This window comes from Neoarthrinium moseri (genome assembly GCF_022829205.1).
Source record: "Neoarthrinium moseri strain CBS 164.80 chromosome Unknown scaffold60_Wmoseri_CBS_16480, whole genome shotgun sequence".
NCBI classification, from domain to species: domain Eukaryota; kingdom Fungi; phylum Ascomycota; class Sordariomycetes; order Amphisphaeriales; family Apiosporaceae; genus Neoarthrinium; species Neoarthrinium moseri.
Window position 1 is genome coordinate 18334 of NW_026055174.1, and position 24588 is coordinate 42921.

Here is a 24588-nt window from a genome sequence, read left to right on the forward strand (position 1 = left end):
ATTATATTACGGTTTTCTGCAAATGAGGACTCTTTTAACAAATGGTGGTGATTGTTTCCGTTACTATTAATTATTTGAGTAATTGGTACTGATAAGTTGTATACGGTAAATATCAAAGTACCTCGTTGTCGGGCAAGTGAACCTTGAAAGGCGCACTCTCGCCCGCTTTTCACTGCTCCTTTATATTCTAAGTAGCTGCCATGACTATCATCAGCCGAAGCTGTACACTACACGATGGCGAAGTGCTTCTGCAACTCACGGGTGGAGCTCGACTCGCTTTGGGCGTCGTCGTCTTTATCCTCCCTGATAACCTGGGTCTCGATCGTCCGCTGGATACCACCCTTGGGGAAGCGGTTATGGTGGTATGAGTCCTCAGTTTCTTCGTCAATTCGCGACTGTGTGCCAGTGTTGTGCCCAGTACGGACCATCGTGGTCATCTTGTGGCTTCCTTCATGTCGGTTCGAGTGAGAGTTACCGTAGGATCCCGTCTGGTGCGGGTTCGATGCCTTGACCACGCGGGCAATGAGATCCGCAATGTTCATCTCGATGTGTAGTTTCACCAAGTAGATGAGGGGGTGGAACTGAACGTAGATGACGCTGTTCGGAAGGGACATGACACCAATGAGGATAATCTGATTGAGATGTTAGTGTTCATATCAAACATCGACTCTCTTTCGCCTCCTTGGAGGGTTGCATACATCAAGTGCCAGTGAGATGGCGATCATGCCCAGGTTGAAGTGGAAGAGCCTTGTATACTTCGTGAGGCCGTTGGCAATGAGCTTCGCCCGGACTAGGTGAATGAAGTAGAAGTTCAGACCCATGTCGACGATGGCGATAATGGCCTTCTCGCACCTATCCCACACATTGTTGACATTGACATAAGTCTCGCTGATTTGCAACCTGGCGGGAATCCAGATACAGAAAACGCTGATGTTTATGGCAGAGATGATGGCGAAAACGGTCCAACGGATTTTGCGTGCTTTTTCTTGGCGGACCATGAGGAGGGCGATTCGGTTGATGATGATTTGCATGATGCATTGGATCTGTATCACCCACAGGCAGAGAAGGAAGAAAGCGAACCAGAAGCTAGCAGTCTGTGAGTTGAATGCACCGATAAAGAGCTATCAGCGGGGCGTACCTTATAGGGATGACACCCCTCAAAAACAGCCAGCTGATCACAGAAATAACCAGACAGGCTAACCATTCAAGCCATATCATGACAACATATGCGTTGACGTTTTTGGTCCTTCTGTAAGAGATCCAACTTTGCCGCGCACCCTTCACAAAGGTAAAGCAGGCGCAGGACAGTGAAAACCCCCAGATGATACTGGCGATGTTCATGTCCTCATCCGTGGGAGGGTCTGTGTGGTACCATTCTGGCACGAGGAATCCCCTTTGAGCCATGGCGAATTCCACTGTAACAGGCCGGAGTTCCTGCAACACGGTGTTATAGAGGTGCTGTAAAGAAGAACGGATGGGAAAGGGAATCCGGAGTCACAAAATGCATTGCAATGCGGTCGAGATATAGGGTGCCCTTCAGATAGGGGTCCCGCCCCCATAGGGGTCCGCTGGCTTCCTGATTCTGCCATTCGCGTTGATGGCAAGTCATGTCATCTCTAGAATCACGTAAAGCTTCTGTCGTTCTGGGCTATCGGCTTAGCGTAACCAACATTCCCCGTGTAGCATTACAAGGTCAGCCCCGTCACGTGGCGGCTGCACGACTCTATGACAGTTCCTGAAAGAGGAAACCGGTGCTTGGACCTAGCGGCCCACGAGGTTTAGACCGGCACCATGGCAAAATCAAGCAAGCCAAGGGATTCTCTTGGAACAATTTAGGACTAAATGTGATGGATCGGGCTTACCCGGATCTGTGCACTAGCAGCGCCGGCAAACTCAGATAGACACTAAACCAAGCAGCCGGGTCTAGTTGGGCTTCTAAGACGTTCTCGACCTAATGCCTGGTCTTGAGGGGACAAAAGAACTTTGCCTGTACGATATGGCTACGGCTTCATGCCTCTGAACTGCTGAACGACTCGCGAGTAAGTGCCGTTAGCAATGGTCCTCAAAACCCCATTAGAAATAGAAGACTCAGGGCGTCTTTCAAGCGCTTGCTTGGAACCTCATACATCAGGTCGGGGGGTATTCCTACCAGCCTACCACCAGCAAGTCACGTAGCGTCTGGATCTATTGATTTTCTCACAGTGAATCGATCTGGCTTTAGCAGAACGACGGTCGGCAATAGGAGATTTCTGAACGGTCCGACTGTGACCGCCCGAGCATGTGTCAGCGCTACAAGCTACTACTAGACGGAGATTGACAACCCGGGGTGCCTTGGCACATACGGCGTAGATACGGTTTGCTGGGAGGACTTGAGAGCAATATGGTAATGCCTATACTATGGTGAGGTCTCAGGAATATATCCGGCTCGAGCAACTCGACGCGGAGCCAGAGGTAAACACTACATGCTGCCTACCAGGGTGGGGAAGTGGCGTCAACACTGCACAAAATGCTGCATACAACTGACTGCAATGATTACTCTTCAATGCCACGCTATGAGTGCCGGGGGCGTATTTTACCTATGAACGCCCCATATGGGGAGACCCATGCCGGCCTGGGGGCAAACTTGAGTATGCATCCGCTAGCCGGTGCCGGCAACACAGGCAATCGGACGGGTACCCGCCGAGGCCGTAAATGCCCAGGGCAATCCAGATCCGCTGATCGGCCTTCTGAGATTCGGACGTTTTTTGCGCTCCAGAGTAGCTTACTAACGCCAAGCCTGTGTTGCGTTGACTCGGAAGTGCAGATCATCATCACCTTATTTCTCATAGCTCGCCATAAAGCTGGAGGCTACTTCCATTTTATGTAAGCCCTACGCTATGATCGCCTTTTGAATAGGACTAGCAATGGCACAGAGATGCCGCAATTTTTCTTACCCGCAATACAGCTAGCTTGGGTCTTTTCCACCGGCCATCGAGCTGGATTGTTGCTGCCCTTATTGATTGCAAAGTGCTACCTGGCATGGCTGGAAAGAGAATCCTTCTCACCGGCGGCGTTCCGATGATCGGCACAAGTTCATTTACCAAGACCTTTTCCTCTAAGATTTTGAGCGACTGGTTGATTCGTCTCCTGCACATTACTTTGAGTACATGACCGAAAAGATAGGCAACACTTCGGTGGCCATGATTTGGTCGGTTGGCCCGAGTCAGCTTCAAATTCCCTAAGTTACCTAAATTGTCCTGTTCCCAAAGGAGCTAGTGGACATTCAAGTTCAAGAGCCTCCAAGGCACATGCCCACTGTAGTTTTGCTGTTGAGAAATGGATCATGTTGGCTCTACTGTAATTTACTCTAATTTCACAAGTCACTCAGCGATGCCAACTATGCAAAGCTCAGGACGAGCTTCGCGACAAGCAACGCAATTACGCTAGCCTTGCTGTCCCATTGACGGAAATATCAATTGCACCGAGCACAGGCAGAGGCCATTACATACATAAGTACATTGGCAGATTCGCATAATGGCCGGCCTAGGCTCGAGATGCGGCGCACACTTCCATCCTCTTGCCAAGCTGCTTGCTTTGCGGAGCCAACATGAAGGATCCATGCGGCGCAGTTCACGGACACATAAATGTTGTATCGGATACATAAAACTAGTTTTTTTAATTTTTTTTTTTATTAATTACAAAAACATCTACCACACGGATGGTAATGTGAAGCATATCGAGCAGGGGACGTGCCACTGTGAGATTCAAGGCTACTCATGGCGTGAACCGAGGGGGCATAGTTGCAGCATGATGAGCTTCGTGATGGAAGGCTGGACATTATTACAGGATGCTGAAAGGAATCAGTTTACCTGTAGGGTACAAGTTTATAGAACGTAAAGAGTTGCTAGCTACGGTATTACAGAAATCTGAACCCAAGTCGGTGCGATCAAGTCAGAGAGTTGAGGTTTGATAAGTCAAGATTTGAGCCATGCGCCGTGTCTCTCAGTATCGTCTGCTTTCGTTTGAGGGTTGTGTAAGGCCATTAAATTGGTGAAGCTCAACGTATCCCAAGGCTTGCTGCGTGGCGATGATTCAAGTAACTGTGTTATGTGCGACTGATGTGGCTCAAATCGAGTTTGTGCTACCCCTGTCCATAGGATAAGGCGCTAAGCCCTGCAAGCATTGATCCGAACCCTGATGAGATGAAACCATTGCAATCTCCAGAGAATCCCAGTTTTGTCGTCGAAGCTCCCGAGAACAGGCTGCGAGAAATACTAACGTTGGCTTGAGCATCACTGCGGAGATCCTCACCACGAAGAAGACACCTTGTGCCCGGACTAAAGATGGTCGCATGCATGTGGATCGTCAGCTGGCTAGCCACTTTGGTAGTCTGCGCCAACGCCTGGGGACTGGTGTCCCCCATTGAACTAGAGAGCAAGTTCAAGGAGTCAAGCCTAGTTGCTGTAGCTTGTGAGTATTGCGGATCAAAGGCCGACTAAGCTCGGACATCAAACTAACAGCTTGCAGTCATCGCTGTGAGTGGCCCTTCACCCTTAAAGCAGAATGAGTATCCTGACCAAGGAGGGTAATATCAGCCATCGGAGTAAGTCCAGGTCAGGAAGTAATCTGGCCCAGCGTGGCGCTGACCGTCTGCAGAGCAAAATCACAGTCGTTAGAGACACAGTGGGAGGGAGCTGCATCTGAAGCAAACATCCCTCTGCTTAGCATCGACTGTGTTGCTAATGCCGATGCCTGCAAACCCCATACAGACTCGGCATATCCTACCGTGAAGCTGTTCAATAATGGCGAGGCTACATCGAAATTCCAGGGACCCAGAAGGGCTACAGCGTAAGCTGAGGGAGATAGCTGCTCGTGTCAAATACCTAACCGCTACACAGTATTCTAGCTTGGCTTGAAAGGACGCAACGACCTGTCCTTTCTGATGTCGACATCACGTCCCTCACTGCGTTCAGATCAGCAGATGAGACGGTATTTATAGCCTATATCGACCCGGAGGATGTAGAGTCTCGAGCTGTGTTCCAGGATGTGGCAGAAGCATTTTCTGCCGAATTCACCTTTGGCATCAGCACCGACGCAGAAAGTCGCGCATCAGAGGAACTACAAGCCCCGGCTATCAAGTGCTACAAACCTATTGACGGCGATACTAAAGTTTTCAAAGGGAAGCTTGATCAACAATCATTGGAGTCTTTTGTTAAAGAGGCATCGGTATGGAACCCCTTCCCCTTCCCCAAGCATTGCTGAAAGGCTGACTTATACAAAACAGCGTCCTATTATCGGCGAGTTGCTTCCCCATACCCACCAGCGTTTCCTAGACGTAAGTTGGCCAGTGCCCCCAAAGAATTCCGAGGTCTATAACTCATGCAACTACGCCCTATATAGCGCGAGTGGCCTATGGTGTATGTATTCGCCGAAACAGAGGCCGAGCGCACAGAGCTGCGGCAGTCGCTGAAGAAGCTGGCTCGCAGCCAATACAAATCACTGACCATGGTCACGGTCGACCCATTGGAGTTTCCGGAACTACCAGCCAAGCTTGGTCTTGAGGCAGGCGTCTTCCCATCTGGTGCAGTCCACCAGCTATCGACAAACAGGATCTATCCTTATCCTAAAGGCCAACCCATCAACTCCCGCGCTTTGCAGCAATGGGGATTGGACGTTTGGCAAGGACGAATCGACCCTTGGACGCCTGCTGGCGCTACTCCAGTGCCAAGGGCTGACACACCCGGTCGAATCAAGGCCACACGCAAAGTTTCCATGAGGAGCTTTCCAGGCATGAAGATTAATATTGGTCGCGATGAGCTGTGATGCCTTGACATCTCATTAATTGGAGATTTTTAATGTGGAATACATGGCCATACACCGTCGATAGTTTTGTATTTTCAGGTTAATCGGCAGTTTTCTCGACAATTTCTTGCAGTGCCTGCGTGTGTGCTTGTTCGGTCTTGTATAAGCCAGTGTGCATGAAGTCTACGGTGGCCCCCAAACCGCATTGCATCTTTCAACAAAAACGGTGCTTATTTTCTAGCTGAATTTGATATTATTTAATATAGTTATTCTCATCTTGAAAAGGAAATAGCAAGAAATCATGTGGTATCTGTCTATATGTGGATCTGTAACCCTGATCCGTGCCCCAAATACTGCCGAACGCCACTTGATGCAATGCCACCCACCACCCAAACCCAGTCGCTATGCATTTTAAATGCTTTTCGAAACCGAAACAAATAGTATAGCTCGGCCACTCTTTGAGTCACCCCCCTTTTCCTTTACTTCTCTTGGCTCTTGATTGGAGTGTCGATCACGCCTGCTTGACTTACAACCGTGCTGGTGTCAGACATCACGCCTCTTGTTGTCTCGTGGGGAAATTGCTTTTCTTCAACGTCTACCAGTTCAGCAACAGTCGGTTCGTCGTCGGCGGTGCTGCCACGCATCTTTGCCAGGACCTCGGCAGCCTCAGCAGCGAACTTGCACTTGAGTCGGATGGCCTCTCCATAACGGTAGAACAAGAACGGGAACGGAAGACAGGCCAATGCCAAGAAAGCTGGAACCGAGCTGGCCCAGTGTATTCCCAGGTTCTTGTACATGTCTGAAATGAAATTAGCGCTAGTATTGGAGTGGACTTGGGAATCTGCCTACTTGTCGTAAAGAGTGGGAAGGCTGCACCAAAGAGGGATCGGAGAACCGAGTTGGCCGCCAGCACTGACGCAGCGTAGATCACGTCTGGGGAAGCGTTAGTGAAAGTCCAACCACATAGCCAATCGACTGGCACTTACAGCTGTCAATCAGATAATTCAACAAGCTCAGAAATACAAGAACAAGACCAGCTCCAAAGAACCCGGACGCGATGATAGGAACAATCCAGTGGACGTTCGTGCCTATAATTTCACCACCGTTAGTTGAATACAAGGCTACGCGACTTGATGGGAACTGACCGTTGGTCCATGCAAACCAGAACAAGCCGATAGGTAGCAACACGGCCCCAATCATGGCGCCGGGAAGACGGGCCTCAGCAGGTGCGAGGCCGCCGTGGGCAGCAGCGATCCTTGCGTATCGTTTGTTGTCATACATGCTGTAGCCGACAGAGATCATCATACCAACAGCAACTCCTAGGAAGGCTAGACCTCCGATGCCGGGAGACCACCCGCGCAGCTGCTGGAAGACAATCGGGAAGGCTGCGAAGAGCATATACAATGTACCTGTGTATGAAGCATCAGTAATCAATGCATCAACACTACGATTCGGGGAACACTTGTTCCGTAGAGACCAAGCTCTGCGTCGGAGAATAGTGGTAACCCAAAAGGGGTTGGAAGCTTCAGGCGACATACCATAGACTATAGCAATGTACAGCGAGACCATCAACACAATGGGCTCTCGGAACAATAGAATCCAAGGTCGTGTTAGGGCGACTCTGAATTCTTGGCCAACGGTCTTTCGGGGTCTTCCAACGTCGAGCTTCGACATGTAGGAGTGACCTGTCAACTTCGAAAGCTTCTCCGCGCGCCGGCGTAGAATTACTGGCGCATACGTCTCGGGGACGAACAGTGAGCAGATAATCCACAAAAGACCTGTGAAACAGGCCATGAGGCCTTCAACCCATCTCCAAGAGACCTCGCCCAGAAATCCACCAGCGATTGGGCCAATACTCGGGCCAAGGAAGGGTGCTGTGGCAAAGACGGCGGTGGCCATTCCTCGCTCGGAGGCCGAAAACATATCAGCAATGACACCACCGGCGTTGGTGAGGGGAGATGAGCCAAATGTCCCGGCAAAGAAGCGAAGTACGATCAAGGTTTGGATATTCGGGGCAGCAGCAGCTCCGGCATTGAACGCCGTCAGTGCCAGGTACGTTCCGAAGAACAGAATCTGTCTACCAAACAGTTCTGATAGAGGAGCCCACAGGAGGGGTCTAGTTGCTAAGTGTTAGTGAAATGAACCAAACGAAATCCTAGAGGTACGGCATTTCCTTACCCAAGCGCGAATCCGGTAACGAAAAGAGAGATTCCCAAGATGGCAATAATCTGAGCCACTTGAAACTCCCTAATCACCTCGATGATTCCTCCCGAGAACGCTGTCGACACAAAAGCCACCGCCAGGACAGCCCAAGCCTGCATGATAGTAATCGTCCACTTCTTCCATTGCGGGAATGCCATGGGATTCTTGGGGTCGTTCTCGAGGAAATCCACCACGAAGGGATCTTCTTCTGTTCCCTGGCCCTTGTATCTCCATGCCAAAACCTCCGGAGTAACGCCACCTTGGTCCAGCAACAGCTTGAAATGCGAGGTAAGTGTCCGGGACTTTTGTGACTCAAGGTCTCGCCCCGGCTCGGTGGCCGTGACGGACGAAGACGACGAAACCGGCTGCGACGACATCGTTCGCGATAGCTAACCCGAGATAAGATAGCCGATCAAGATCTCAGAGCAAACTAGAACGGTGATCACGAGCGGGTAAGTGAGAGACACGGCAAGATCATCGGTCAGGGCAGGAATGCCCCTGGGGCCCCAGCAGATATATTCCTCGGCACGGAGTTCCTGCAGTGCTCCATTGCGGTGTTACCGTTGTCTTACCGCACAGAAACCAGGCCGAGTTCCATAAGCTGAGCCCCATAATTGGTGGGCCGTATTCCATGATGGCAATGTGCGATTCTTTAGAGATTAGAAATTCGTTGGCCTCACGCCGAGTGATATTTGCGGCTAGGTCCGAATGAGTATACACCTCCGCCAATTCCGGCACAGACCGTAGCACCAAACACCCACACCCTTGTGGTTTCGGCTGACTCTTTGGGCGAACCCACTGTGTCGAACGGCCTTTCGGGCCAACTCAACTTTGGAATCTAAAGAACGACCTTCTAAGCTCCACGCTAGAATCTACCAAGACCCGGCCCGCTGCAGCCTCGCCAAAGGTAATGCCTGTCGCACACTCGTCGATCTTCCGAAGCGACATTTGAAGAAGACGAGATTCACCAATGGCATCAACATGATCAAAGTCATGCTCTCTGTTCAAATACCTACAAAGAAGGACAACTCATCCAGTGCCTCTTGGATGTCGCATGTCGGCATGGGCCCTATCCTGTGCCCATATCGTATCAGGCATCCTTGTCGGGAATGTGCCATGGAATTAAGTGACACGCGGAAGTGGATCCGCGACAAGGAACTTATCAGCCGCCTCCTGGATCGCGCTTGCGATTTTTCCTGGAACAAGAGCGAAAAAATAAAAATGTATCCATAATTGCTGACGATGCCGAGGTCCTCGGGGGACTGTCTACCATTCTGGCCCAGCAACATCCCTTTTAAGTATGCGAGGAATCGACTGCCTGACGGCTGGGATTATCGAAAGTGGTTGAAGACAAAGCTTTCAGGGCCATCTTCGGGTTCGTTCCAGGTGCAGATTATTATCGATCCTGCTACAGATGGCGACCGGCACGCCACTGTCACCGAAAAGGCCGTCGGCGAGTTGTCAACAAAAACTACAAGACGGCGCGGCCATAATGGTGGAGCCATCCGCCGGAAAGGCCGTCTGTCCACTTTCAACACGGGGGTTTATGCGGTCGTCTCCATTGAGAACTTGAGATTGGTCATTGTTGTGCATCATCGTCATGGCCAACGATCAGTATTGGCGGTCTGCACGTTGGCCATTCTCCTTCGTACCCCTGCGCAAGGAAGCGGTAAATTTAAGCTTAACCACCTTTGCCGCCGTAATAGTGATCTGCGACACTCGATAGACATTCTCGTAGACTGGTGCAGACCGGATTCGTGGGGTAAGGTTATCATCTGGAACATCTTTGAATCCAAGGCCGCACCTGGCGTCTAAAGGCATCAGATAACCCATTACGGCATGTGGATTCTGGGTTCGTAATTATAGCAATGATATGCACATGGGTGTACAGTTCCGAATGCCGGTATGCTTGCTCTGCCCGTTTCGACTCTTCCCTCCTGACGGCTCGGGGCCAGGCTCATGTGATATTAGTGGATAGACTCCAACAACAGGCTGGCTGCCCGCCCGAATTCGAGTACCAGGCTAATCAGCAAAACCATCCCATTCCTCCGAGTCGCTCTCACTTCCGTCTCCGTCGGCTACAGAGTTGTCACAAGTGGCTGTTGAGCGTTGTGAGGTCTCGTTCGCCTTCGATTGCGGCATCCCCAGTACATCCCTGACAATACAACCTTGTTCGTCACGCAGATATGGCCCCTCGTCGTCAACCATACCTTCAGGCGTCTCACGAACAAATGCTGCGACAAAGAAGCCCATAACGCCCATACCATCATTGTTATAGGAGCGTATGCAGGCATCTGCAATGGTTCGATCGCCATCAGCACCATCGATTGTTCCTCGAACAGGCCACTCCTTCATCCCCCGAACTTGACGGTCTCGTGTTAGTATTCGCCAACCGCGAGCTCTCGCCACATTGGAGTGTAGCGCCTTCATGACGACTTGCTCATTCTCCTGGGAATGAATCGAGCAAGTAGAGTATGTAATTCTCTTCGCCGCTGGAAATTTGAATGCATGCTCCAGCAACATTAGCTGGAATGACGATAGGGTGTCTAGACGTGCTTGTAGCTCCTGCTCAGAAGACACGACAGTCTGTTGACCATCGTCGTCAATCAACACCCGTGCCTCTGGCTCCGCAGTGTCGTCTGGCGCCCGTTTCCGCTTACGGTCCTCTTTGTTCTTAGGTCTCGGGGCAACAGAATCCTTTGCTTCCGGCAAGTGAATAATGGGCAACACCTCGCGGCCAACAATTCCGCTTCCGGAACAACTTGGGTCAAGAAGGAGGCATCCGACATTCTTGTAGAGCTTGTGTTGGGGATCAACCTTTAAAAAGTCCTGTCTGGGTGTAACGTGGATGATTTTGTTCCCGCCAGCCAGCTTCACCATGCTTTCTAGAGTTTTGGCACGGTGTGGGTTGCGCTCGAAAGCGAACACTTTCGGCGGCCTGCCGTCTGTCTCAGGTGTGTGAGAAGAGATTATCGAGGCGAGGTGTGTTGTCTTGTTTCCTGGCGCCGCACATGAGTCAATGATGTCTCCGTCCTCGACGTGGGGGTCAAGAAGGTATGCGGGAAAGCAGGATGCCTTGTCCTGGAGTATAATGGCACCTGTCTTATAGGCGTTTGTTTTGATGATCTGGAAGCTTGGCGTGATGGCGATAAGATTCGGGACGTGCTCATCGATGTATAATGAGTTTTTACTCGTTAAAGTAACGTCTCCAATTGCATAAACTCTTTCGAAGGCTTTGAAAGTACTTTCCAGCTGCTCCTCGAGCGATGATAGGAGAGCATTGACCCGTACCCAGCGAGGATGCTGGGGGGTTGACTTTGCTGATTCTGCCTCGACCTGTTGGCGCAGGGCATCTATGGATGCCGCTTTCCTCTTGATTCTGGCTCTAGTCAACTCTGACGCCAGGCGGGCCTTGTGACGCTCAATGGATGCTCTCAGCCCGTGCGAAGCAGGGAGAGCGATGCCGCCTTTCGAGAGGAGCAAGTCGTGCACCAGCAAAAGGGCCAGGACAGGAGTGAGCTGGGTAGTTTTAGCGAGCTGAAGAGCGAATAAACAGGATCGCAACAGTCTCACCTTGCGCTCGAGACGGAGAATGTCTGCGTTCTCAATGACCTCCTTCAGAACAGAGCTCCACTTGCACGTTTCTGCAGCTAGGGCGTAGATCTGCTGAGGTGCGGTTTTGTGATCCTTCTTCCCAAAGACACGACTCTTCAGGCTGCCGCCCGTAGAGGCCGGCAGGGATAGTACCTCGGCTGTCTCATAGTATAAAGACATGATGAAATCCTGTCATTGATCTATGGTGTCATGGCACGCTGAAGGTCGTTGCAAGGGCCAATTCCAGAACACCTGGAAATTGTAGGTCGAAGCTTTTCAGCCAACCACAAGGAAAAATAACCAGACCCACCCGAAGATGTCCCGTTTCTGTCCAATTGGAAACGCCCGTGAACAGCCCTCCAAAAAAACTGCATTTCCTCTCTGGCTTCTTTTTTTTTTTTTTTTTTTCTCTCCTGGGACAAGCAAGGTAACTGCAAGAATAGAGCCGGCGCTGGTTCACAAGTGGTCTGAAAGAAACCCGGGCGCGAGCTCTCACTGAAGCCTCAACCAGTCATCACATCACAGCCAATCAACCGACTTTGGCGCGCGCATGCATCGAGCGCCATCGCAACCCGGCCCCTGGCATCATGCTTCCGGCTCACCAGCAAAGAACGTGAAAAATCCGAGTATGAGAATGAGTTGATCCTCAAGAGAATTCGGTTGGAAATCAAGTCCAAACGGCTGCATGCGCCCAAGAATGTGATGCCCAGTACTAGCTGTCCCTGATAGAGACCGTAGGGCCTCCCAGAGCCGCGGCTTGCTCTGTTGCTACTACGAGAATGTGCTGCACCAGAGCCTTCTGCCTTTCGTCAGTTGCCTCTTGCCGTGTCCCTTGATCCCATTCTAAATGACCATCCGATATGTCCGTTGATGTGACACAAGCGTTGACGGTAAAGGTTTGTCATGATCTATACATTTGAATACCGGTATATGAAGCTCGGCCTCTCAAGTGGTGGCTGAGTGTCTGCTAGGTAGCTGATCTAAAGAGAGCCTACAAGTTGTAGGCAGGCAAACCCTACATGCTGCTGCATTGTGTTATGCCCCTCGAATCGAAGAAAATAATGGAGACAGCAGAATCGAAGTGGCAGTGCAAAACTCAACACGGCGATGGCTATTTCGTAGCGTCGTGACATATCCAATATACAGACCCCGAGCCGATGCCAAATCCAGCCCCCTTTTCTATCACCCTGTTCCCTGCGCCTCTCCCTAGAGTATGTATACAAGAATTGAAGTTGGTTGTTTCATGATCTTCCCAAGTGACCAGATCGGCGGTGACGAGCCAGGTGTCCATGGTTCTGTCTCTTGACGTGCGCGCTTGCCTCGGCGTAAACAGTTTGAGTCTGGGTCACGGTGACGATGTCCCAGACGGTAGAAACCGCAGGGCCATTAGCAGCGGCCGGAATCGACGGTTGATCGGCTGCCACCACCGTTCCAGTGGTGGCGTAGTTACCAACGGCCTCGGGCAGTTCAGACGTGGAGGGAGCCTTGCCCTTCTGGCCGCCAAGACCAACACTGTGCCCTACGGAGACTTCTGCAGGGCTGCTCGTTTGGGCATCAGAAATGGCTGTATTGGATGTTGCTTGAGAGCCTGCTGAAGTTGCTTTGGCGGTTGACTGCTGAACGGTACCTGACGCCGGGTACGACCCAGCATCGTCGGAGGAGCCGCTGCCGCTGGAGTCGCCATTCACGCCCCAGCCAGACACTGGGTTATTTCCAGGAAGCGCCAAGAGGGGCCCCTCAAGACTGAGGGTTTCCACAATGGGCGAGTCGATTTTACAGTTCATGTCGGTGTTCAAGCCGCCAGGGATATCTGGGCAAGTTTGCATACCAATGGAACCAACGTTACACGTATCAATAATGGTCTTAAGCGTGGTCTCATCCCATCCAGATATGAAATCGGCGTGAGAGCTAAACCCAGTGCGGTCACCGTTGGCCAGTACGAAAGGCTGGTTCTTGCCGTCAGGTGTCCACAGATGATCGAACTTGGGCGTGTTCCAGTACAGCTCGAAGAAGATGTGAGGAACGTGGATGTGACCGGACGGGCAGTTCTGCTTGCCGTTTGTGACTGTGGGCCAAGCCATGTTATTCTTGTAATCCTCGAGCCCGACCTCGGGGTTGTAGCATGAGGGGAAATGGATATCCGCTCGGAGAGGCGCGCCGCTGGTGTCACAAGGGTAAAGAGGGAAACCAGCACCGGCACCCTGGTTATGCGGATCTTGCATGCCTGCCATGGATCCATCCGAGTCTGCGGGATAAGAAGGCGGGTTATAGCTGGTACGTGGGCAGGTGAACTGGACAGGTTGGATAGGCCCGGAATCGGGGTTCAGGTTGCTTCCACCACCGAACGCAGGAGGATCGCGGGTCTTGGCGTCACCAACTACCATCTTCAGCCCCGGAGGGAAAGACTTGATCTCGTCATCTGTTGGTTCGAAGCTGCCGTTATGATCAACACATGGTCCCCGTACACTTGATTCCGAAGGGTGCTTACAAGTAGTAGACGTTCATGTAGAACAAAGGCACTTTGGTGAAAGTCCCGTTCTTGGGGTCCTGAAAATACACCTGAGGAGCCCAGTAGTTGCTCTTGTCGTTCTTGATCTTGGCATTGGTGCAGGTCGAGGAAAGAAGTTGGTCGCCGACGACAGTGGTCCCAAAGGCATTTCCACCCATGATTCCGTGGAAGTGAGAAGCAGCCGTTCCGGGATTGATAATGGGATCTACCCTGCCTTCGGTCATGAACCCGTCACCATCGAATCGAAGGACTGCGAATGTACGTTCATTTTGGGCAGCGGCTGCCAAAGTGGCAATAGAAGCCAACACAGTCGTTGTTGGGGCTCTCATTGTGGATGTTGGGATGTTGGTTCAAGTATGGGTTACAGATATCTCTAGACTCTCAAGTGTCTATTGTTTCGAATCGAAAATGGTTTATGGTGATACCGGAGCACCAGGAGGGAAAGTATTTAGCTCAGCTCAGCTATGACTCGAGGTCGAAATCGTTGGTGATTTGGGTTGACAATGTGTGCACGTGTGGCCTGTCAACAGGAGAATGAAAGGACAAACAAAGACTGTTTGGCAAATGAATGGGAAGTCGGACTCAGCCGGTGAAAATGAAAGTGGTGAAGACAAGGAACGACGAGCGAAGCACAACCTCGGGCCTGATGGGGTCAATACATAAGTAGGAAGACTCGGTGTTGAAGGCCAAGGGTGGGACCGAAAGTTAATATAGCCCCGTCGACTAGCCCTGCCCAAGTCTTCCCAACTCAGCTTTATACAGTGGGGGGCGAGGCGCTGGCAAGGGACCAAAAAGGAAAACCCCCTAGTTACATTGGTAAGTACGAAGTACCTGGCACGTAAACATGGTGTGCACCCCAAGGGTACCAGTCGACAAGGACGGATTAGTTAGAGGGAGTTATGCAAGATAATGGAGTGGTCCAGTGTCGCCAGGGAGAGTATCTGACTGTCTGTCATTCGAGAGCAATTGTCCATGAGTCCCAAAGCGGTGGATGAGAATCCCCAGTATCTTCCATCAGCAAAACTAAATAAAGCAAAGGCGGGTGCGTCGGTGCTTCCATGGACAGGCTCATGCAGATAATAGACTGAAAAATCTTATCTTGGCTGCGTTGTCTGTATGCAGCATGTACTATGAATGGCGAAAGAAGGCTGCAAGCTCACAGGGGCTGGCTATATTGGGCTAGTTCTAGTCAGCAATCCAGGCACAGTTTGCCAGACCATCCAATCGGGCCAAACGCTGGTCCACCCCTCGAGGCAGCGCCAAGTCTCCGGCGGTTGTGTTGCATGTGGTTTTCACGGAAGGGCCACGACGGATTTGCCAGCGGCCAAACGCTAAAGAAAAGATTGTGGCGTTTCCTGAGACGTTGGACGAGATGCCAGGACCTTGGCTGCTTGGGTGTCTTGGTCTTGGAAGACGCCCGAAGCGCCCAACCGTTCTGCAACCCTCCTCAGCTTGAACCCAGCGGCTCTCCCACGTCGCGATTTATGAGCGAGCACGCAGAGCTCACGCAGAGCTCGTTCGCCCGCGCCGGTGTACCCCGGCGGCTGAGTTGCGAATAATCCATTTGCAGTCTGGCTGGATGGACTGGACAGGGTAACTAGCTAGGTTGGTGAGCTTTGCTCTTTCTACTCACGGCGGATAGCGTCTGCGGGCTTGTGCCGAGTTTGAATACTTTGAAGTCGGATATCGACTGTCGGATGACGAAGCCTAAAGGTCAATCATCCGCAAACGTGATCCCAATACGCGGTTCGTCCCATCTCTGCATGCCGGAAGGCGATCATATTCTGGCGATCATCGGCGTAGGTGGTAGGGAGCACCATGTACTGAAATGTCGTCCCTAATCCTGGCCAGAAAACGGGGGAAACATTCTGTCTCTTTTTCGGCCAAGCTGCCGACCCAGGGAGGCTTGCAGTTGAAACGCGCTAAAGGGACCGCCAGCCAGGATCAATTGGACGGCATCGGCGCTACTAGATGACTTACCAGGTCGAATGGTGTCCGCCTTTCCCAGGCGAACTGTGGTAGGGCGGGAGGGCGCCCCCGGCCCCATCACCCATCCATTACTCCCGAATCTACGCTAGCCCGGGGTTGGCTGACTTGAGAATCCCCCCAATGCATTTGCAGCATGACTTGCTCCATGGCACCGTCGTGCATCCAAAGTCTAGCATCCAAAGTCTAGACTTCTGTCTAATGAGACTAGTATTGCGATCGTAGCAGCGGACGTTATTCCCTGAACCTCAACTTACCAGGGTTGGGTCCTATTAGGGTTTGTTGAAGTATGCAGCTGCCGAGTAACTTACCTGTTGGAAGGAGCCTGCCATCGTCCGGGGTCCTATGAGCTCGTCCATTTTGCGACGCTGCCTCCAACAGCACTGCGTGAAGAAAAATATCATCATCCCCAAGCAAATGCGCGCTGGCTACTCGCCTAGATGTTCATCCAGGTGGGTACAGGAACCTATCGATCTGGACAAGATTATGTGGTGGCTTCACAAGAATCCTTCGCCGCCTGTGGACGAAGCGAGATATCCACGGATTGTCGCCCCTTGTAGGTAGAATCCTGCCAGCCCGGTAGCCTGATTTTTTCTACGGATCATGGAGCAGCAGGGCCCGCTGGCGACTAACATGATTTGGCTTCTCTGTATGAAATGAGCTCAACCCTGCCTCAGATCGTAAAATTGGGACGTAACGGGGGCTCTGTTGCACCACTGCTGATATAACAATTCAGACTAATTATGCAGCAAGTTTTGCTCGGGCCTGTCCTAGCTTTATTCCATGATTCCGGTCTTTGTCCAGAACTGACACAACCCATTTCTAACTTGCACAAATGTGTGTAAGCATGTAAGTGGCGGTTACTCTGTCTTTGCCCGCTGAGGAGTTGCCTCCCCTCCTCTGCGCTACCCATCCGTGAGGTTCTGCGAATCTCTAAAACGCACTATGCCATGGAAAGAGCTTCCGGCGCCTACAACTACGCGGAAAATATTTGTCTAGAGCTGCACCCGCTAGCATTGCATGCAGCTATAGCGCCAGGGGTCTATCTGCTGCAGACCATATGTCTTCCCGCCACCAATACATTGGCACAGGCGATGTCAGTTTAGATCTGCCATAGCATTGGGTGGATAGTACGCACAAATGCTAATCTCACCACGGGTGGAGGTGAGGGGGAAAGTCGGCGAGAAAGAAGCGTTGATCATGACTGCGGATACAGTGAGACTGCACCCCTGACGGCTTACTCCGAGGTCCGTTCTGTTGCTGATATGACCGTTGGTACTCATTGGCCGTTCCGGTGTTTCTTGTGCGAATCAACAAGCCCATCTCAGTACCACTGGCACTCACACTTGCAGACGCTGTCTCTCATCATATTGCAGTGTACATACCTAGCTGCCTAAAGACTTATCTATTTCAGTCGGACGTCAGACCAACATCATCCGGCCAGCAGGTGCCTACCTCCAAATTACCATCTGCTGTCTCTTCAAAAGAAAGAACAACGGAAGCGCCCAACTGTAGTGGATTGTTCTCCCACAAGACCATATCCTTATTTGGCTTCAATCCCAGTATATCCTCGACGTTCTTGGAAACTAACCGGACGGCATCATGTTCACTGAGCCCTGCGTACTTGGCCGTCCACGCAGCCTCTATGGCCAAGGCATGTATGCGTGAATCTGACACTGGAACTATTTCATTGGGTCGCTGCGTCAGTACTCTGGGGAATTAACGAGGGAAAAAGATCTGTCTTACCGTCGGCCGCAACCGAAATAGCATAGCGCACTCCTGCTTCGCTTAGGATGCTTGCAGGGCTTCGTGTCAAGGGCGGGCCTATCAGGCTGTCCTTCGTCTCCCAGGCGCCGGGCCCGGGACGGGTAGCAGATAGAATCACGGAAATGTTCGCTGCTGCGAGTTCTTTGGCAACCTAAAATCTACGTTAGTGGCTGCTCGTCTACGATCCTGCTGAGAAAGAGCCTGAAATATGAGAGAGTGAACAGCTTACCGAAGGCACGCCATGCCCACCGTAGATGACAATGTTGACTCCTGGGAAGTCCCTCTTAATGGATACGACTTGCTGAGTATACGCCTAGGACATGATCTGTCAGAGAAGATGACGTGAACACAGTATCGTGGTTGACATACCGCCCTTTCCACTTGTATGATCAGAGGAAGCTTTCCATCCGCCACAAGGCCATATGCGCTTTCGTTTCCTTTGCCTGTATTCTCGGCTAGGATCTCCCGCAGGGTCTTGACCGCCATGCTCACACTTCCGGTACCTTTATTAGCCTCGCCGATGGACACATGCAAACCTACGTCACCCTGAAAGATGCCGCCGTCAAGGATAGTTTTAGTGCCGCTGGTCTTGATGCCGACAGAGACGCCCCGGAGAAAGCCTGCAGGCTCGTCTTCGACAGTCGAAAGATCCGGCGCAGTTACGGCTCTGGTAACACCGCCGAGCCGTGCTCTAGAGAATGCCTTGCCATCCAGGAATACCCCGTACTTTGCGTAGTCCACGTAACTCGGGTTCTTGACGTCCTTCACATCCGCGGCCCCATTCCCCGTAGCTGGCTCCATGTATATCTCCTTGATGCCAAGAGTGTCAGTTACTGCCGTGAGACCCGGCAGGACATGGCCATTCTGCAACGCGATGTTGATTGCATTGTTTCCCACTGCAGTTACTTCCCTGTGACATGCTTCTGCCATTCCTAGACAGGATATCTCACCCCTCTCCACGACGAGCGTCAGATTATCGTTTCCAGACACCGATACAGAAGCCGCCACGTCAGAGTAGTGATCTAGGAACGATTTCCTTATGCCCGAGATCACGAAACTCTGGCTCTTGCGTTTTGCGAGGGCACAAAATTCTCCTGACTCTTTCTGTGACTTTCTGAGTCGCATGATGGGCTCGGGACTATCGGGTCTTTCAGATGATGTCTCCATAGAGTAGCCAGTAGACTCATAGACAATCTTTGAATCGAGAGTCGGAACACCATCGATGAAGACCTGTTGCGGTGTCGCACCTACGGAGAGAGGATGAGAGTCCCACTTCAATATCATGTCAGTTGCGGTTCTTCGTCGAATAAAACTACCACATTGAATAATAATAATGATAATAAAGAAGAGGGGAGGTCGGGGTCTCATCAACCTCAAGAAGAGATCACCACTTACAACAACTATGTCGGCATCATAGCCCTTGCGTACGTAACCGATCCGGCAGTCCAAATCAAGAGCTTTCGCCGGGATCGAAGTGACGGACTGAAGAGCCTTGTTGGCTGGTAAATGGAAAGCATGTCCCGTTGCAGCTTGCGACCTGTGAAGGTTAGCGTTGGGAGAACCCAGATAGACACGCCGTATACACACATCACATATTTAGCATCCGTAGACTCGCCGGCGTGGTCCTATCGTAAATTAGCAAGGTGGCATAAAGGATGATTTCTCTCTTTCCCATGGCACTTACAGATTTATATGCGACCGGCAGCCCGTGGGCATCTAGGATCGCTCCCGCATAAAGACTCGGGTTGTATGCCTCGTGTTTATAGAGAGCATCCTCGGCGAAGGTGGCAATTGTGACATTGCTGAGACCGGTCAGCACTCACCCGCGATGATAAATGAGCATCTCAGACTTACTCCCCATATGCCTTCAGCATCTCGGGCACCTGCCATGCCTCGATTGCATGGTGGAACGCGCGGACGCGAACACCGAACTCGTGCATGACACCCAGCATCGTTTCGAAATCCTGTGGTTCGTAGCAGTGGTTGTGCATCAGCACCTGCCCGCGTATCAACGCTATCGTGGACTCGAGCTCGAGCTGCTCCGGATAGCCACCCTTGTCGTCCACGAAACGGGCCCGCTCAGCGGTGTTGTGGAGCCCAGAGGCAGTATAGCACCAGGCCTCTTGCTTGTCCATCAACTCTCGGGCGCGTGTGAGGTGACGACGGAGGATGTAAGCCAACGCCATCCGCGTGTGGCTGTAGACGCGCTTGGGATTCTCACCGCAAGCAAACTTCATGTACCGGTGCCGGTCGGAGCGTGCAATACCATGTTCGAGGAGCATCTCTTCTACTACATACTCCCCGAGCTCACCAGGTTTCATGAGGTTCTTCACAACTGTCCCCTCTCCACCCATAGTGTTCGCAGAACCGGGAATTATCAGACTAGACGTTACGCCTCCAGAGGCGATGATTCTCGCCGCCTGATCGTATGCCTTCAGCGACTCAGTGATCCGAAGGAAGGGGGTCAATGGGCCAAAAACGGGGTCCATCTCTGATGACATATCAGCTCTGATGGCTTAACAAGATTGTGGGCAACCCACCGTTCCCATCTGTTCCAGTCGCTAACAATGCCGGCCAGGATTCAACCAGATGGTGCGAATGCATGTCAACGATCCCCGGGGTCACAAACCTCCCTTTCAAATCATATTCAATCCCCGAGTCCAATATCGACTCCGCGGCGGACGACGGCGAGACGGACTGGACCTGCCCCTTGGAGAACACTATGTCCACTGGAGTCGACAGGAAGGACTCTCCATCAAACAGAGTGGCATTGCGCAGAGCAATGGTCTCGTTCTGCCCGCGCACCGAGTTCCACCGGGGATTCCCCTCGCGTGTCTCGGGCGACACCTGCGGCGGGAGATGATTGCGCGCCGCGCATAGTCTCAGGGAATCGTCAAACCTCTGCAGCAAGAGCGCGGCGGACGCGTCTTCGGCGGAGTACTGCAGCGATACCTGCCTCTCGAGCACCAGGCAGAGATACAGAATCGTGGAGATGAGAATCAACGCGATGAAGCGCGACAACGAGCACGCCCTTTTGAGCCGTCGGTTAGCCCACGGGCGCGCGTTGTGTCCATAGGCCTCTACTTCGTAGGGCGGAGGAGAGTTGCCAACAACAGGCTCGTATTTGAGCGAGTCCATATGGGCTCAGTTCAGCGTGTACTGCCCAAAGTTAGTGAGACGCCATTCCTATAGGTTTCGAGGTGCAAGTACCTTCCTCAGGTTCGGGGAAATCTTGCTGATGGGGTTTTGGATGGTTGCAACCCACTGTTGCCTACCTTTACGACTGTATCAAGTTGTCGTCTCACAATGGGTTGTAGATCGTTCAATTCCGCGATACGGAGTTCGGGTATATCAACCTCAATAAGCTAGCCTCGTGCAAGGGCGTCTGCAGTACTGAACCGCCTGTTTGGGACGCTTGCACCGACCGGAAAGGTGACGAATTCCGAGATGGCGACCCCTGTTTATTATGAGGGGTCCCAAACCTTGAGACCCTCATCTTCGCTGATAGCAGTACAGCCTCGTGGGTTATGTACAATAACTGCAACGCAAGTCTCTGGGGGCTTTCAATGAGTATCCGTTGGTCCGACGTGGTTTTTGTCGTTATACAATATTTCTGCGGATCTATAATTCGAGTTGCGTCTATTTGACAGGTGCGACTTTCGATTCGAGCAGTATTCTTATCTAAGTTCTCAGCGCACGAAATGAATTCACTTACCATATCTAGGGACTTTTGAACGGACATTGACGGTAAGAGCTGATTGACGTCGACAATACCGTGTTCAGGGAGCAGCGGCCTATTTTTTTTGTGTACATTTAAATGGGCCAGATCGATGCAACGATGTTCTGTATAGTTCGGCGCCTGTTTAAAAGGGTATATATAACTCGCATTTCTAAAGGTGCCGAAGCCTACTTCACCAGCGCCATGCTTTGCATAGATATTGTCTATCCCCCAGATGTCCGCGGTTGCCCGCGTCTTCCAGTCTTTGACTTAATATACAATTCAATATGTCATCTACCACCCCTCCGGCATACATTTGGGGCATCGGCTGTTGCGCTGGGTCTGCTAAACCTGCGATGCCTTGGCCCCTTGGGTCAACTGGCCGGTACCCATACCAATTCCCTTCCGGCGCCCCCTCACAACGGCTTCGAGTGCCTTGCCGACGGCAGCCAGATCGCCAAGCATAGTAATGTGTCCTCGATCAGTGCTCACACGGCCGCCGTTGACGACGTCGTACCCCGGAGGCAACATGGCCTCGCGGGCGAGGACGACGCCGTCTCCGCTGCGAAACAGGAGGTCATCGTACGCGTCAGTGCACGGTATGGCGTCGCGGCTCGTTACGTGGACCGCGTAGACTGTAGGGATTTCCTTGCCGTACATAATGGCCATGGGAGGATATGAATTGGACTCCGTGAGATGCGGCTGGTGTTGTAGCTCTGCGCGAAACTTCTTGGTGTCGGCAAGAGTACGCTTCAGGTAAGCCATGTACCTTTCCCTTTCGGTGAAACTTTTGGGGCTGGCCTGCTGCTGCTGGGCAGATTTAGAATCCGCCGCGAGCGTACCCATTTGAGGAGCCAAGGTACGATCGTGGTGGGCCTCTGCTCGCCGCATACCATCAACAAAACCATGTCGTGTCGGTGAACCCTGAGGTCGTTCGCTCGCCGAACTGTTCCCACGGCTCCTCAATGGTAGATTGGGCAAGCTGTTTGACAGATTGAGGAACGAACCTAGAGAACTTTGCCGAGCGTTGAAAGCTGGTAATACCGTCTCGACACATGGAGAAAGGCTGTGTTTGGCCCAGTCCTCAGCATCGTAAAAATCTATAGGATACTCCTCGCCCGTGTACTTATTGATGAAGCAGAAACCATCTTCGGGAAGGAAGACGAAGCTCGTCCGGAGCGAAAAGTTGACCTGCGCCGTAAGCACTTTTTCGTTCAACAGCACGACATCACCGTTGCGAATCGGGCCCAAGATGTTGATACACCTCTGAGGAGTGCCTGCGTAGACGACACCGGCAAACAAGTCAGGCCGCTGATTCACAGCATGGCGTGTTATGAGACCACCAAGGCTATGCGCGATGACGGTTGCCCCTTTCTCCTCTGGGGTATCCGACTGGTTCGAGGGCAGCTTTTCTAGGAACGAGACCAATTTCCGGCTCAGTAGATATGGGCTGAGCCGCCAATCCCAGCCGTAATCCCAAACACGTAGCTTTCCGTTCTTCGCGTTCTCGCATTCCCGTAACCGCTTGAACAGCCTCTTAGAGATATCGACGGGGCCGATGTTCTGAAGCATGCCGGACGGATATATTGATTCCTCCATGCGCTCCTCATCCTCAGGGTCCAGGCCTACCTCCAGGTTGACCTTGCGAATATTCAATCCAACTTTCACAGGAACCCACACTTGTCGGTTCGTCTTTGTGGAGCGCAGTATGGATCCTCGGTACCCGCCCATGATTACCACATCACCCGTCAACATTTCCAAAGTGCGGTCAAAATCTGAGACTAAGCCGTCTCGGGAAGATGAAGCAAATTGAGACGTAGTTGGCGACTGAACTGTTGATCGTGGGTCTGGCGTCTCGGAGCCCAGTAGAGAATGCCGTTTCAAGACGTCAGGCAGCTGAGGTAATTTGAAATTTGGCCGATCTATACTTTCCTTAATCGCCTTGAATCTGATGTTTGTTTGCTCTCGGACATTGCCCCATTTGTCGTCGTCCCCTAGTGAGGACATCCTCGAGAGCGAATGATACAGCATGGACTCGTCAGAAGTTGATTTCCTGATTAGCCGGGGTCTGCTGGTTGCCATCGTACCGGGCCGGGAGGATGCACTAGGCGCTGCAAGCAGATTCGTGCTTGCGCCATCATCGCCGCTTTGAGTGGTTTGCCCAGGAAGAGGCGGAGCAAAGCGCGACTCGGAGGTGCCATCGAGGGAGGACTGTTTCAACTCCTGATTCGGGCTCTTCTGCGACGTATTCCCTGAGAAGAAGGAAGGAGACGTAAGGCTTGACAGGAAGTTGGTCGGGAGCGTTATGTTGGGCAATGCGTCCTTCAACCTCCTGAAAGCCTCAGCGCCGCCCGAAGAAGACCTTCGATGCCTGGTCGAACCAAACACGCTTGACAACGCCGGCCTCGACCCTGATCCGGACTCATTCTGGATCACAAGCTCCCTTGGTCCTGACTGCCAGGGCGATGGGAACCTCGGACTCAAAGGTTGGCTCGGCGGTAGTTGCCCCAAAGAAAACCCTCGATTTTGACGGTTTGGAGCTTTCACCAGCTTGCGTGGTCCCGGCGCATCTTCCTCTTTTCTGACTGATGCGAAATCCGACGTGGCGGTACCCTCAATAACGCTGAACAGATCACTACTGGGTATCCTATCCATTGCCGCCGCTTTCTCAGCTGCCGGTGTCCTTGGTGAGGTAAGTCTGGTAGCTTGCGGACTTAAGGCGGGCTGGACGATGGACTGGGCATCATCCGCGTCAGCAAAGAGCGATTCCTCGTCCCCTGCACTGTCCGAGGTCTCCCCAGGCGACACGACCAAGCCTTCCGGTTTCTGTTGGGAAGAAGACAACATGCCGCCATTCTCCTGCGGCTGAGGCAGAGAGGCGTTGGCCATCTCTGCTCCTTGCACCGGCTGACAGATCCTTTGTTGTACAGGTCTTCGTGTCACCACCGATTATGTCCTCAGCGTGTGGACGATGTGGCACGTATTTATGTCAGCGGGTACAGGACTTAAAACGTAACAGGCCATCCGTGCC

The 24588-nt window shown here is 52.1% G+C and overlaps 8 protein-coding genes across 8 annotated transcripts; 2 read left to right on the forward strand and 6 right to left on the reverse strand.

Annotated features, from left to right (window-relative positions):
• Positions 1 to 227: 227 nt before the first annotated feature.
• On the reverse strand, positions 228 to 1404 carry JN550_010862 (uncharacterized protein; the record flags this gene model as incomplete). The annotated part of the gene is made up of 3 exons (XM_049309164.1): positions 228 to 632; positions 699 to 1086; positions 1139 to 1404. 3 exons carry the CDS (start codon positions 1402 to 1404, stop codon positions 228 to 230), a joined length of 1059 nt encoding a protein of 352 aa, XP_049167102.1.
• A 2918-nt stretch (positions 1405 to 4322) lies between these two features.
• On the forward strand, positions 4323 to 5802 carry JN550_010863 (uncharacterized protein; the record flags this gene model as incomplete). The annotated part of the gene is made up of 7 exons (XM_049309165.1): positions 4323 to 4449; positions 4507 to 4514; positions 4575 to 4582; positions 4636 to 4827; positions 4878 to 5205; positions 5264 to 5314; positions 5380 to 5802. The coding sequence occupies 7 exons, from the start codon at positions 4323 to 4325 to the stop codon at positions 5800 to 5802; spliced, it is 1137 nt and encodes a 378-aa protein (XP_049167103.1).
• A 458-nt stretch (positions 5803 to 6260) lies between these two features.
• On the reverse strand, positions 6261 to 8360 carry JN550_010864 (uncharacterized protein; the record flags this gene model as incomplete). The annotated part of the gene is made up of 6 exons (XM_049309166.1): positions 6261 to 6580; positions 6631 to 6714; positions 6768 to 6869; positions 6927 to 7190; positions 7320 to 7897; positions 7960 to 8360. The coding sequence occupies 6 exons, from the start codon at positions 8358 to 8360 to the stop codon at positions 6261 to 6263; spliced, it is 1749 nt and encodes a 582-aa protein (XP_049167104.1).
• Positions 8361 to 9225: 865 nt separating this feature from the next.
• Positions 9226 to 9798, forward strand: JN550_010865 (uncharacterized protein; the record flags this gene model as incomplete). The annotated part of the gene is made up of 1 exon (XM_049309167.1): positions 9226 to 9798. One exon carries the CDS (start codon positions 9226 to 9228, stop codon positions 9796 to 9798), a length of 573 nt encoding a protein of 190 aa, XP_049167105.1.
• Positions 9799 to 10005: 207 nt separating this feature from the next.
• On the reverse strand, positions 10006 to 11757 carry JN550_010866 (uncharacterized protein; the record flags this gene model as incomplete). The annotated part of the gene is made up of 2 exons (XM_049309168.1): positions 10006 to 11502; positions 11557 to 11757. 2 exons carry the CDS (start codon positions 11755 to 11757, stop codon positions 10006 to 10008), a joined length of 1698 nt encoding a protein of 565 aa, XP_049167106.1.
• Positions 11758 to 12818: 1061 nt separating this feature from the next.
• JN550_010867 (uncharacterized protein) lies at positions 12819 to 14415 on the reverse strand (the record flags this gene model as incomplete). The annotated part of the gene is made up of 2 exons (XM_049309169.1): positions 12819 to 14010; positions 14066 to 14415. 2 exons carry the CDS (start codon positions 14413 to 14415, stop codon positions 12819 to 12821), a joined length of 1542 nt encoding a protein of 513 aa, XP_049167107.1.
• A 3067-nt stretch (positions 14416 to 17482) lies between these two features.
• JN550_010868 (uncharacterized protein) lies at positions 17483 to 20977 on the reverse strand (the record flags this gene model as incomplete). The annotated part of the gene is made up of 9 exons (XM_049309170.1): positions 17483 to 17754; positions 17819 to 17990; positions 18069 to 18152; positions 18209 to 19111; positions 19235 to 19376; positions 19427 to 19464; positions 19524 to 19641; positions 19694 to 20330; positions 20380 to 20977. 9 exons carry the CDS (start codon positions 20975 to 20977, stop codon positions 17483 to 17485), a joined length of 2964 nt encoding a protein of 987 aa, XP_049167108.1.
• Positions 20978 to 21902: 925 nt separating this feature from the next.
• On the reverse strand, positions 21903 to 24446 carry JN550_010869 (uncharacterized protein; the record flags this gene model as incomplete). The annotated part of the gene is made up of 1 exon (XM_049309171.1): positions 21903 to 24446. The coding sequence occupies one exon, from the start codon at positions 24444 to 24446 to the stop codon at positions 21903 to 21905; it is 2544 nt and encodes an 847-aa protein (XP_049167109.1).
• Positions 24447 to 24588: the final 142 nt, after the last annotated feature.